Source organism: Drosophila nasuta, chromosome 3, assembly GCF_023558535.2.
Source record: "Drosophila nasuta strain 15112-1781.00 chromosome 3, ASM2355853v1, whole genome shotgun sequence".
In the NCBI taxonomy this organism is placed as follows: Eukaryota; Metazoa; Arthropoda; class Insecta; order Diptera; family Drosophilidae; genus Drosophila; species Drosophila nasuta.
In genome coordinates this window covers 24,636,803-24,651,761 of record NC_083457.1, presented here as the reverse complement: position 1 = coordinate 24,651,761, position 14,959 = coordinate 24,636,803, and the positions used below count along the sequence as shown (strand labels likewise).

General features: G+C 38.3%; 2 protein-coding genes across 2 annotated transcripts; both read right to left on the bottom strand.

The window, feature by feature from the left end:
• Positions 1–1,058: 1,058 nt before the first annotated feature.
• LOC132790836 (uncharacterized) lies at positions 1,059–2,151 on the bottom strand. The gene is made up of 3 exons (XM_060799548.1): positions 2,025–2,151; positions 1,588–1,967; positions 1,059–1,237 (listed from the first exon to the last, which is right to left on the bottom strand). The coding sequence occupies exons 1-3, from the start codon at positions 2,054–2,056 to the stop codon at positions 1,146–1,148; spliced, it is 504 nt and encodes a 167-aa protein (XP_060655531.1). The 5' UTR covers positions 2,057–2,151; the 3' UTR covers positions 1,059–1,145.
• Positions 2,152–4,514: 2,363 nt separating this feature from the next.
• Positions 4,515–13,748, bottom strand: LOC132792219 (uncharacterized). The gene is made up of 2 exons (XM_060801480.1): positions 13,003–13,748; positions 4,515–5,426 (listed from the first exon to the last, which is right to left on the bottom strand). The coding sequence occupies exon 2, from the start codon at positions 5,365–5,367 to the stop codon at positions 4,846–4,848; it is 522 nt and encodes a 173-aa protein (XP_060657463.1). The 5' UTR covers positions 5,368–5,426; positions 13,003–13,748; the 3' UTR covers positions 4,515–4,845.
• Positions 13,749–14,959: the final 1,211 nt, after the last annotated feature.

Genomic DNA, 14,959 nt, shown 5'->3' with positions numbered 1-14,959 from the left:
TGACGATGACGATTCGACGGAACCGTCACTCGCTGCTTCCACTTCCGTTTTGTTATGTTTTCGTCGCCGCTTGTTGTTGTTGTTTTTTATTGTTTTCGCACCTCGTCCGTCGCTTTCCGTTCCTCGTAACTGCTGCGACTCAACTCTCGCGGGTCGCGATCGGTCGTCGACGTCGACGTCGTCGTTGCCGTTGCCGGCATTGCCGGCGGATATTCTACTTTACATAAGCGGCATTTCCTTCAATTTTTCCGGTTTTTATTTTGTTGTTCGCTAAGCGCATTTGCAGCGCCACACAGATTACACATTGATTGACATATTGGCTCTTTGATTGATTGGTGAAAGCACATATTTCTCCAACACATGTTTGATATCCTCAGTGGATTCGATTGTGAAATGCTCGATAAACTCTGATTGAGCTAAGTGCATTTCCTAATACACTGATTGACCGATGAACTGATTGATAACTTCACTGAACAATGAGTGGAAGCCAGCACATTAAAAAGTGATTGCCAAAATCGAGTGGTTGATGAACCATATCGCCTGATAAGACCCCACTTCCGATGCGATTAACCCAAAATTATTTTTTATTGCCAAATCTACTATATTTTTGATAATTACGAAATCTACTTATCTTTTAAATGATTGTTGACAAATTCCGAAACAGTTCATGATTGATTGTTAAAGGTTCAAACGAAAATAAAATACTTTTTTATGGTCTTTTGTCATTTGTTAGATATTTAAAATAAATATTTGATGCATATATATTTATAATTTAAATTAAGATGAGGTTTCCTGCTTAGAGGTCGATTTGCAAAAAAATTAGTACCAGAAAGCTAATATTATAAAAATACCAAGAAAATATATACCGAAGGCTATAGTTGGTATATTTATGGGGTCGGAGACGACTCTTCTTGCCTATTATATACATTTCCTGCAGACATAAAGCTATATTACTCTATGGGTAGCGGGTATAATAAGTAATTACATTTGATGATATTCACTAAGTGCTTAATTCATTTAAGTGTACGATTAAGTAACGAAATGCGGGATATACGAGAACTGTTTTTTTATTGACATCCCATATATAATTATAACTCAAATTTAGACCACAAGAAATAACCGTTTGATTGACAGCCACTCATTTGTTAGAAAATTGGAAAATAGTTGGCATCGATAATAATGAGACCAATACTGAGGACAAGTGCCAGAATGCAGACAATGATGAGCACCTTATCAGCTGTGGATGAAACAAGAAAAAACGTGTTAAAATCTAAAAATTAAATCTCGACTCAAGATATGATATCAAAAATAAACCAAGAAAAGGTCTTAAATCAAGATTTGCAATCTTTTTTCAATTTGGAATCAAATCTTATCTTAAAATGCGAATTTAGCATAAAAATCTTGATTCAATTAATCTTAGAGTAAGATTTTAATCTTACAATAAGATGTTTGTAATCTTAAAAATCAAATCTAAAGATTTCAAGATTTTTTAAAGATCGAAATCTTAAATCAAGATTTGCAAACTAATTTTCAATCTACATTTTTTCTCTCTGTGTATAGCATTAAGCAAGGGTTACACCCACTTACGATAGGGTACATAAGGAGGCTCTGGCTGCTGTGGCTCAGGTGCCACATTAGATTGCTGCACTAAGCTATCGTATTGAAATTGCCGAAAAGTTTCCTTTTCTTTGGGTGTCATTACGTCCTCTTCATCCAGCAAATAATCGCTGCCATCATCGCTTGGCTGCTCCTGCAGAACTTCATCCAACTGAAAGCTGTTTGCCTTAGGCAATTCTTTCTTGGCAGTCTTTTTAGGTGGCATTGATTTCTTCGGAGGCATAGATTTCTTTGGTGGCATAGAATGTTCGGCATCCTCCTTTTTGTCAGGCAGATCAGATGTGCGTGCCAAGCCAAAGGAACTTGGCGCCTGCTTCACTGCTGAACTCATATTCTGAGCAGAGATTTCACTATAAAGCAACGTTTAAGTTGAAGAAAGGAAGGGAAAATTTGCATCTTAAACTAACCTCTTCACATTTTCCTGGACAGTCGCTGACATTTTGAATTTCGTGTGTTTAATGAAAAAGTTGTATAAAAATATTCAATTTGTACAAACTGTTGTAGACTGTTAATAATTGGGAAATTTCATGGCCAGCTGATGGATTGATAATGAAATATTTGTGCTGCGTCAGCTGTGGCATGTGGCACGTTCTTTGAGTTATCTTCTTTTTTTTTATGTTTGTCTGGAACATCTGTTTCATATTACAAGGTAGCTGCCAAAGGTAAGTCGTTGTTGTTGTTGTTGTTGCTGCTGCTGTTAGTGGCCCATTTGTTTGACTTCCTTTTACCTTTGAGAGACGGCACAAACAACATCCCGGATGCGACAGAGTGCGAGAGAGAGAGAGAGAAAGAGAGGGAGAGATCGGGAGAATTGAAAACAGACAAATTCATAAAACTGCACTAAATGCAAAGTTCCAAAGTTACAACAGCAGCGACAATGAGAGCCACATGGCATGTGGTGTGAGGCATACAGGAAGACACAGCAGCAGCATGTGTATGTGTATCTGTATCTCTATATCTGCAGTTGTATCTGTATCTGTATCTGCTGTTGTAGCTGTGGCTGCTCATTCATAGAAAAGCGAAACAGAAACAGAAACGAGCGGATGCACGGGCGGATGAAGCGCTTGAATCAGCAACCAACTACGAACCTCTCTTCTACACTGCCACACTCCCTCCCTGACTCTCTTTCTGCCCCTCCTCGTCTCATTGTCTAGCTGCGCTATCTTTTTTCATTGCTGGTTCTATTTGACTACCGTTGCGGCTGATTATCATTATTATGATTATTATTATTTTTATTTGTTATTGTCGTTGTCATAATTGCTCAACTATTATTTGCGAAACGATAAAAAAAAGAGCTTGAGACCGCAATTATACTCGCACTGTGGAAACCTTTTTTTTTCAGTTCAGTTCAGTCTCAAGAACAACGCCCACAGTTCGCTTAGCTACTCAATTGAATTCGCCGCTCATTTATTTCCTATTTTTGGGTAGGGAAACTAGACATTAATCACGAGCATACTCTACAAATAAACATCATGGGTGATCTACTGCGGTGCGTAGATAAATCTAAACAAAACGTTAACATCAACTTCTTCTTCGTGGCTACAATAACAACGAGTTTATTGCACTTCATTGAGTGCCGACTGAGTTGAGTCTCTGATTCGATTGTGTCTGTGTCTGAGAGCATTTCTCGTTTAACCTTAATGATGTGTTAATTGGGCAACGAATTTAACATGTCAATGGGTCTCCATCTCCGATTCTCTCTCTCTCTCTCTCTCTCTTTCTCTCTAGTAGATTTACTAGTTCCCTTCAGCATTGTGAAAGACATAAACAGAACATAAAACACCAACTAAAGACCAACACTTGTAGCAATCTAGAAAGTGGCCAATGATAATGCACTTTCAGTGATTGATGTATGGATTAAGTATTCTCTTCTCTCCAAGTTATCTAGCTGTTGGATTAGCTTTATCATTTCATGCTAACTGTCCATTGTTAGTATTTGCAAAGCTTGCCTTTAGCTCAGAACTTCTTTCACATTAAATTTTGATAAAAATAAAAACAACTCGAATTCTCTTGAACTCTGTGATAACTGTGTACATTTATTTATTCACATAAATGCTGAAATAAGTCTAGGGCTCAGATTCAGATATAAAGAGATTTATAAAAAGATAATTTTCATATTGTTTTTGCACTATTAAGAGATTCTGCGAAAGCCTTTGAAAATTGTTCAGTTACTTTTAATTGTGTCTACACTTTTTGTGTTTATTTTACATCAAGATTTGTTTCCTTTTTTGCAAAACTGTATTTCCAAATTTCTATGAAATTAATAGTCGAAGATCAGTAATGATTTTCACAGCAATTTTGCTTCAAAATTTGATGTACTCAATTAATAAACTCTTCAATCTTTTTCTATTATTGGTAAGCAGCAAACTTTTTCTATTTTTCTATTTGCAAATATTGTATACATTTTAAGAACATATTTCAGTCAAAGAAATTTTAGATTAAATATTGCTTCTTACATTGTTATATTTTTAAAAGTTTATTTGTTTAAGTATAAATGAATAAATTGGCCTGATCTCTTTACATTTTTTGCACTTGATATCCCATTTTCTAATGAAGTGTTTAATCGATTACACAAAATAATAGTATAATCTTCTTGTGTTTTATTTAATGGTTTTTTGTTTTCATGAGAATATTATTATTTGCATTATAGAAATAATTTCTGATACTAACAAATGTATAAGTTTTTCTGAAAATAATGTTATATGCCGAACAACGGATGCAAAGTTCGGTTCTTCATTGCTTTGGTTGACCAAATGGTATATATTGCACTCTGTAGTATATTTTAAATGTAAATGAATTATACCAAATATAGCTATTGGTATATTTTTAGTATTTTTTCGCTATATTCCCATTCCCATTTCATTGAAAGAAAAACCACAAATTTCGTGTTTGATTTCATAAAATTTCATTTTATATTTTCATCGTATGGAACTTAAATGACTAATAGGACAGCATTTGAAGTCCACCCGCCTTGAGCAGATCATCCCAGAGCTGGGCAGGTGGCTTCTTCAACCACTTAAGCGAATAAGCAAATGCGTTTTAGGTCTAAGGCTTAAGACTAGGAGCACTAGCGACTAGTTAGGGCTAAGATGAAACTAACTAAAGTGTCTATATAGTATTTATGTATGTATATAGTACTCTCTATGTTTATAAGATATTATGTATACTATGTATATGTACAACCTGGTTAGGTGATAGTCAGTTCGCTAGTCAGCTAGCAGTTAGCAGCTAGGAGAGCAGCGTCATGGCGCGAGCGAGTCGCACACGGAAATCACGATAGAGCATCTTGCCACCGACGGGCACACGACACAAGTACATGTCGAGGCTCATCAGACACAGGGCCTTGCCGTTCATGGGGAACTTCTGGGGCAGCTCGGGCGTCACCTCGAGGCCCTCGGAGACGGCCATGTTGATGAGCCACTTCCAGACATCGGCACGCGTCCAATCGCGCGGATCGAGGGGCAGACCATCGGAGCCCATTGAATGATGGTGCAGGTTCGTTTGGCTGTTGCCGTTGGCGATGCTGCTGTTGTTGTTGTTGTCATCGCTGATCACTGCCGCCGCACCGCTGCGACACTTATCACTTAGCACTTGATAGGGATGATGACGTTGCTTCATCGCAACTGCTGCCACAGCCGCATTTGTTGCCCACAGCTGTTGCAGTTGCTGCTCCTGGCCGGCGTTGACTTGCGACAGATCCAAAGGCGGCACGCGTCCGGCGTATTTCGGGTAACTGGCCTCCACTTGCATTCTGCTGGACTTTCGCACACACACACACACACACAAACAGAAAGAGGAACAATCGGTCACTGCAATGAAAGATAGAAATGCCGCTGATTAATGGAAGTGACTCATTAGCAAAAGGGGGATGTGTATATACTGTATAATGCATAATATATAGTGTATATGTCTGTATTTATATGGGCAGAACTCAAGTGGCGGAAATGCTTTCACAACTGGACAATTGTTTAATCGCGTCAACGGCAACAATAATACGCATACGCCGCATTGTACGTGCAATTTGATTTGTCTTTAATCAGACAAAGAGCATTATAACTTTGTCACCAGCTTTGGTCATTCACTTAGATAGTGAGTCATTCTAAAAAAAAATAGCGAGTGTAATGCAAACATACATAAATTTCATTTATTTTAAAGAGTTAATATTTCGCAACAGTTGGCAGCTCTGTTAAGTAGCCTCTTAACAGCTGCGATCAGTTAACAGCGCTGTTAGAGTATTGCGACTTCGCTGCGACTCAATTGGTGCTGCTCATTGATGTTATTATTATTGTTGTTGTTGTGGCTGCTGCTTTTGAATGATATTTTGTTATTGTAGCGCAAAATTAAATCTGACCTTGCTGGCATCGAAAAATATATGGGGCGGACGTACGGTTGTGACGGGGCGGGGTCACACGCGAAAGGAAGCGCTGAATAATCATTACGCTGCTCTGTCATATCGATAACAACAGTAACAGCAAACGCAATCGCAATTGCAAAAGCAAAAGCAAAAGCAAAAGCAAAAAACAACAATAACAACAGACAGCGACTACAAGTGAGTGCCAGCCATGGCCACATTTGAATAATTGGCCCACATTTGGTTAGCTGACTGGCTAACTGCTGTTGTTTTGGCGGTGGTACAGTGGTTTGATGGCTGAGTGGTTCGCTTGTGCGGTGGCATTAAAAAGGCAAGCGCCAAACCGGAATGGCATCGATTACGATAACAATCAGAATCGGTAAGCGGAAACAATTAGCAAAGCGGGCGGTAGCGGCGAAGGCGGCGGCGACGAATATAGCGAGCAAAACAAAGGCGAAAAAACGAAAAAAAAAACGCAAAGCAATAGCAAAACTTTTACACAAACAGCAAATGCGAATGGAATTAAAAATGAAATTCGCAAAAATGACAAGCAAAACATCCGCCGCACCGAAAGGTAGAAATACAGAAACAAAGCGCACAGTCTGAGTTATAGCTGAAGTTAAAGCTGAAACCAAACCAAACCGAAACCGAACTGAACTGAAAAGGTGCGAATGCGAAGCGAATGGAAGCCGCGGGGGCATCAACAGTGATTTCATTTCACACAGTGTTCACATCATGCAAACATACATACAACATACATACATATACATAAAGTATGTATGTATAGTTTAAAGGGGGAAGAAGCCCGGTGGAACCCTTGAGCTTAGCCCATTTGTCATTTGCCTGCGTTAATAGTTTTCCGGAACGCGTTTCAAGTGCTTCCGTCAAAGGAAGTGCGTAAAACCGAAAGCCAAGAATCTGCCAAGGAGCTTCCACTTTGCTGGCCCAGCACATTTAATTGTAGTCTGAGCACAACACAACACACAAGTTTCCCACGAATCGCGTTGCATTCGTTGGTCGTCGCATAAACAAATGAAATGAAGCAACAGCAAATATTAAATGAAGAAAAAACTCTTCTGTTCGTTGTTTGTTGTCCATGCAGCAGCCACACACAAAGAAAGTGCCACTTGTTGTCTTTTCGACTTGTTTGTTTGTCTATGCTGGAGTCTGTGTGAAATTAACATATGAATTGGGAAAAGGGCCTAGAACAAGTTGTCTGAAAGCCAACAACATGTCAATGAATGCAACCCAAAAAAAAAAGAAAGAGCAAGAAAGATAACCTACGCCCAAATAAAAGCCTGTGAGTCAGTGCAACAGCGGATGCCATAAAAATTCCCCAATGTTTGACTAAGTCGATTAATATGGCATGTCATTAGCGCAAAGGTTGCGTGCATTTGAATATAAAGGTGAGCGTCTTGTGTGGTGCTTGCTTTACATTTCGATAGACGATAACAGCGTGCCGTCGTGTGTGGTGTGCGATATGCATACCGATAACTGCTGTTAAAGTCTGCTGTTAAGTGCAAACAGAATACCGATAACTGTTGTTAAAGCTTGCTAATCGAACTGTTAAATGCAAGCAGTATGCAAATTCATTCGCTTAAGTTGTTGATTAAGCGTGTGAAATGTTGCAAATTGCTCTTGGGAAGTTTAACTGAGATCACATCAATTGGCACTGTTGCCCAAAAGCGACAGCAATGTCAATCGGCAGCAAATGTGTCTGCTGTCAGTTGCATGCCACATGTGTCGCCTGCGCTTCCGTTGCATCCAGCAACAACAACAGCTGAAATCATTAACCCACACACACACACACACACTCGCACTCGACTTGCTGTCTGATTGATTCGTGTGCGTCGTGTATTTTGTCAACAGCCCAAAAGTGACGCGACCTGCCGACATTGGCATTCGTTCTTCTTCGATGTTCGTGTCGTGTTGTTTGTGGCTTTCATGGGGTTCGTGCTTAGCACGCGTCTTTTGTCCAGGGTCGCGCTCTTTTGGTCCCTATATGCCTATGCTTGCCTCTGTAGTCCCGGGTAGGAAATGGTTTTCTGTTACCGAGTTCTAGTCGCAGTCAGTCGAGTTTTGTGTCGGCGTCAATGACAGGAAGTCTGTGCAATGTGCGCATATCCGCCTCCGCCCGCGCACAGGATGCACAAAAGGAAACACACACAGATACGCACACACACACACACACAGTCGCACATATGCGTGCGACAACAACTTGCAGATACAGATACAATTGCTGGCAGTTTTAATTACGTTGACGTCTGCACTTTGCACTGTCGCCCGTTGCTGTTATTGTTGTTGTTGTTGTTGTTGTTGTTGCTACTTAGTGGCAGCAACTATATAAACATCGCACTCACACACTGCTGCTGTTTTGCTTCTTCAAGTGAGCACACACACAACACAACACAGCAACAACAACAAACAAGCAACAGCAAAAACAACAAGAGAAAACGACGAAACGTAAAATCGTAATTTGAAGTTCGTAAAAATGACGCGTTTCCTGTCATTTGGCGAGCACTTTAAGTGCGTAATTTGCTCCCCACACACTCTCACACACACACACACACACACACACACGTTTCGTCATGAGTGTATTTGTCTGTTGACGCCTCCCATCTTTATATCTGCAGGTCGCTTCCGTTTTTTGAAGAACTCATCTACCGCGAACTTTGCGAAAGCATCTTAAACTTTGCTCAATTTCGCATTTCGCAGTCAGATTTGCTATACCCTCTAAACAAGTATAGAAACAGGGTATGCAAGAAACAAATTAAGAATTGTGGATTTCATAAAATAATCTTCTAAATTGCAATTTGATATTCGACATTTTTTATTTATTTTAGTTCAGTTGTATTATATGAATAATATCAATAAACATTCTAGCTTTCTTTAATACAATAATTATATAGAGTATCTCAAAGTTTATATGTCTACTACGCTTCAAAGTTCTTTGATGTTTAAATTGCTCAGCAAACAGGGAAACTCTTTCTCTTTTTTTTTTTTGCTCCAAACATATACAAAAAAAAGTTTACTTGTAGCTATCAAATATCTACAGGGTATCTTTAGCTCAAAGCAACTCTTAAATTTGCTGACATGTTTATTTGTTTACTTATCAAATGCTGGACAAAGACAACAACAACAAGAACAACAGCAACGAAATGGAAACTATGTAAATTTTGCGAGCTGCCATTAATTTGATTACAGTTTGAAGCAGTTGAAGCAGCAGCTCTGGCGCACGGCATCTCACGGATACGACAAATGTATCTCATAGATAGATACACTTGCTTAGCTGCCTGCTAAATTATGCGCTTCCTCTTAAGTAAATTTCGTTGTCGTTCGTCGTTATCGCGTTGTGTGCTTGTTCTTGCTTCGAATTTGACTTGGAATTTCCAGCTGAAGACGTTTTGTGCTCGGCCATGTGGAAAAAAGGGACCGAAGGCCACGCCCCCTCGCTCTCGCCCCCCGATGCCAGAAATTGACCAAAAATTGGTTAATTGAAAATTCGTGTGTGTGTGTTGATTTCTTGGCTGCAATTCAAGGCAAAATAAACATGTTCGCAGAGTGCATACAACAACAAGCAAGAACAACGGCAGACGACAGATGATAATCGGCTGAAAATTGTTAAAAATAAACATTTTGCCAGCCGCGCCGAGCAACAACAAACCGGATTCCCACACAAACACTCTCTCTGTGTGTGTATGTGTGTGTGTTGTGCTGATATTACAAATCATGTAACGCTGTCGCTGCCAGCAAACTTGCAACGGCGTCTGCCTGACGTCTGCAAAAGCCCTGACTGGGGTCTAGATCAGCTAAAGGGCAGCCAGGCAAGGGGAGAGGGGGAGAGAGCATGAATTGACTGCTGTAGGAGGCTGTAGCTCATAGCATTCCCATTCATCATTTGCATGAGGGCGACGCAGTTGATGGACGGATGTGTGACGACTTTTCCTCGTTTTAAAAATAAAGCAAATGGCGCCAAATGCATTTCCCTCCCCTCCCCACCCCTCCTCCCCCAACTAGCGCGTAAATATTTAGTTGGAAATTAAATAAAAATGCAGATGCAAATGCTTTGATGATGATCATGATGATGATGATGATGATGATGATGATGATGATGAGATGGAGGTTGTTTGTCTGCTGTACGCATAGATTTTTTTTGGACTGAATCAGGCGCTGTCTTTTCACGCCCCACACGTGTCGCGGCCAACGATGCATGCCCCCCTGACAAGAGCTGCGCCACGACACGCGCCATGCAGCATCCACAGAGGCGCAACCAAAGATGCGCCCCTTGCAGCTAGCTCTCTATCTTAGCGATATACGTGACTCGACTGTCGTATAAATCACAAAACGCAACTGAAATTCTGTATAACTTTTGCTGGAAGTTTCAGGAATTGCAATATAATTGCATTCTTTATTCGCTGAAAAGGCGTAAATTTACCATATGTTCTTTAGAAGTGTGAAATATTGTAGAAAGGTATGCGACTTTATGATAAGATTTAAAGCTTGAAAGTAGCTTGCAAGGTAGAGAAATTATCAAATGCTAAACTAATCTCACTTAACATTCCTTTTAAATTTCAAGTGTGTCAATTCATAGCAATTTATATTCCAAATTTAAAGTTAATATTTAGATTACTATCAGAGATTTATGTATATGTTTAAAAAGACAAACAGCGATTTCAATTCGGACAGCCAAAGAACTGAAAACTAAACTTCTTTAACATTCAATTTAAATATTCAAAATTTAAAGTTGCTCGCTACATATAATAATCTGGAAGATTATTGTGTTTAGGAAGGTGGACAGACGGACATCAGGTTTGATTTTTCTAGGAGAAATTTATTCTCAGAGTAATTTATATTCCAAATTTTAAGTTACTAGCTCGAATACTATTCAGTTTAAGAAGACGGTCACACGGGCAGCATTTTTAATTCAGGAAAATGAACAAATGTAAACTAAACTCTTCCTACATTAATTATAAATTTTAAGTGTGTCTATTTCACAGCAATTTGTATTCCAGATTTCATGAAACTTTCTCGAATACTGTCGGATATTTTTATATTAAAAAAGACGGTCAGACGAATAGAAGATTTCATTTCTTTTAACAGAATAACTCGCAATTGAAATATCGCTCTGTAGTTTGAATTTCTTCTAAGAGTACAGTCACCTGTTCGTCATAAGCAATGATGACTGTAGTGTTTACATTGAGTCGTTGCCAGCTATATGCAGCACAGTGTCAAAATCAAAGTCGATTTGAGCAGGAAACTGACGCGACTCCGGCGAACTCTTATCAGAGCTGTCTACTAAAGTAAATAGCGTTCGACATTGGGCATGCCCCATAGCACACTCTGCCGCCGCTCCCCCTCGCTGACGCTGCCGCACCCCTGTTTTGGCAGCTAACTCATATCAAGAGTCGTATCTTCGAATTGCAGTTAAAAATGTTGTGAAGCGATACGTCAGGCGCTTGTTATTTCCTTTAGTGGGTCACTAACTGGGCGCATGAATCAGCGAGAGAGAGAGAAAAAGAACACCGAACTGAGTTGAGACGGAATTAATTAAGAATTTGTGCCAGGTGCGTTTTTTTTTGTTATATACTATACTTTGGCAGCAGCTGCAAAGAGATTACAGTGAAGACCGAGAGCGAGAGCAAGACTTGGCTACATCCTTTTGAGCATGCGCGCGCATTCATAAAATGCGGGCAACAAAAGGGAAACAATCGCCCAAAATGCATTTAAAGTCGACTTCTCTCTCCCTGTCCCTCTCTCTCTCGCTCTCTTTCTCAGTCATTTCATCTGCCTTCTCTATCCGCTTGACTGGCTTAGGCTACTCTTATAGCTCTTTGTGCAGTTTGAAAATTGTTCGCCGCTGTTTCAGTTCTTTATTTTCATTTTTTGCAGCTGCCGTCTTGGCATTTCGAGTGTCGCTTTGTTATTTGTGGTTACTTCTGTTCTTCTTTCCCCCCTTTTTTTTGTACCGTTCTCTCCTCCTCTACGGTGACAACAACTGTTGCCAGTTATATTCTCTCTTGACAATTGTGTTGTTAGTTTTTCATAGCCAAAACCGCTTAACTCGGTCATGGCGATTGCACATTGAGTCGAAAATGCCAAGAAGTGCATGACAAAGGTTTTTGTATCTTTGAGATACTCGCGCAACTTTTGTCGATCTCTCCATAGTAGAGACTTTGTAATGCGGCTAATTGCGTTAGAAAGGCAGTTGGCCTTAGAAAAGTTAAGAGTTCAAATTGGAAAGTTATAGTTATGCATTTTTGTTATAAGGTATTTAAGTTAAATATAGTGCAAATAGTTAAATAAATATTAATATTTTCTATACTTTTTTTTCAATTTCAACATTTATTTTTCTCATTTCAATGAACAATCCATTAACTCAAGGTTCAAAAAAATGAAAATCAATCCAAAGCCTTTGCTTTTAACCCCAATCGATAATACCCTCTGTTATACAACTAACTAACCAAATCTATTTAGCTATTCCCATTCTAGCTCAAGGTCCATTTAAGATGTTTAACATCTTCTTCAACGAACGTATCGAATGCCTTTCAATTTTTACAACAATTTATCGTTGATTTTGCGTTTTGCATTGATCGTTAAAGGTTTCGTTTATGTTAATTTGAATGGTCTTTTGGTATATAGGAGGTAAACAGCTACAACATTTATATGTATAGATAAAATTACGGAGCACCTTTTAGAGGTCAATTAGCAAGTCACAGAAAAAAAAGAAACAGAGAAGAGAAAAAAAACGAAACACGCTACAAGGCAACTGAGATACATGAGAAGAAGAAATATAACAACAACTATTATTGGGATTTGAGCGCATTCTTCAACATGTCAAACAACGTTTAAACAACCTTTATGAGGCGAGCAACAGCAACAGCAACAGCAACAACAATAATTATTATTATAATACTTAACCATATATTGTTAGGTTGCTTGTTGTTGGTTGTTGTGAATGAAACCTTCGCAGTCACTTGAGTTTTGCCGTGATCGACTGTTCGGAAAGTCCCCTTGGGGCGTTATGTGAAACTTACCTAGTTTTTAGGTTTAATCCAAAAATCGCTGTAATACTTTTATGGCTTTGCTCAAATCGCCGACGACATCCGCTGATATATCTTTGTTTATAAATTTCTTTTCTTTTCGTTTTTGCGTTTCGTGTTTATGGAACTTCCTGCGTTGCAATTCCGATTCCAAATTGTTGTTGTTGACGATGTATTTTGCTTTTCTCTTTTGTGATTTTGTGTTTATTTTGTTGTGCTTTTCGCGAAAAATAGAAATTGCACTTTGTGGCGTTTCGCTTTCGCTTGGCTTGGTCTCGTTTCTCTTTCTATCACGCGCGTTCACTCATTCGTTCTCTCTCTCGATGTATCTCTATCTCAACTTTGTATCTGTATCTTTTCACTACTGAACAGTGGGCGGCGAACAGGGGTACACGAAGATATTAGCTTGTTTCTTTTTTTTCGTTTCACAAATTTGCAACGGCAACTTAGACGACAACAACAACAATAAACGCTTGAACTACTTTTCTATGTTGCTAGATTTCGAAAGTTTTTGAATTGTTGCAGCTTTATTTTGTTGTTTTCAGCTTCAAGTTTCTTTAGTTTTTCACTTAACACACAAAATGTTGTTGTCGATTGGCTAAATTCCAGTTTGCAGCTGCAATTCGCTTTTGTTATTCTGCTTGTTTCTTGTTGTTGTAGTTGCGTACGAGTATCTCACACAAATTTGTATCTGTATCTCGCTGATGTGACCAACTCGACGTTCTGTGCACGCGCAGTTCACGTTCTCAACTGATTGCGATCGCTGTCGTGCATCGAGTTTTGTTGCCTCCGTTGCTTACAGCCAAAGAGAGAGACAGCTCCCTCTTTGTCGCTCACGCTCACGCTCTTTTGCTCTCCCCCAAAACAACCTTTGCTGCGTTCATTGAGCGCTCCCGCTCTCACTCAAGTGTGTCAGATGCGCTCTCTCTTACACTGCAAGAAATGCAAGAGTTTGTAGTGTTGTCTACCATTAAAATGTATATTTATTTATTTGAATAGTAAATTCTTGTTATTGCTTTATTTTTAGTGTTTAACTTAAACATGAAATCAATAATAAATTTAATTTATAATTTAAAAATTTTAATTTTATATTATAAATAATTCTTTTTATTTGTAAATTATTAATAAAATATTAAGTTGTAATTATTGTTATTGAGATTTTTAGCTACTAACATCATTTTGCTATATAATTTTAAATAGTTAATTAGAGTCATGCATTTTTTTTAATTTAATCGTCAAGGAGTGAATAGAGGTAATATTTAACCCAATAGACAAAACCATAATTTTTAAATATTTTTCATTTATCCACTCCATTATAATTATAAATATAAATTGCAGATTCTTTAAGTCTTTTTGATTTTGACAATTATTATAATACAAATATAATGTTTTTTATTTGTTCATACTATTTTCAATGGTTAATAGCAGCTGAGCTGCCTAAGATGCAAGTGTCATAAAAATTCTTTTTAAAAATAAGTTCATTAAATTTGTATTTAAATTTTTAAGAATATGCTAGGAAACTATTTTGAAAATATTAAATATATGTTTTGTTTTAATTACTTTTGCTATTGTGGTTATATTTTCTTAATAATATATTTTATATTAAAGTTTTCAAATATTAAGTTCGACTTGTTTTTGTTCATGATATTATAATTTATGTTGTATAGAGACATAAATCCAATCTTTTAGGAGTAAACAGCTGCTCCTTACTCCAACAGCCATAAGCGCATTTTTAGATCTTTTTTGTATGGTAGCAATAGGAAGAAAAGAAGACGTCGTTAATCTTTCCGACTTAGCATTGTTTGAATGCATCTTAAAACCCAATCGGATTTGCTGCAATACAATTGCAGGTTGAGCAGCTTACTAAAGATGTTAGGCACCATGTAAATAGCTCTAAAGATACTGTCTTCAAAAATGTGATTACTAAATAGTGACATATTGGATTTATTGG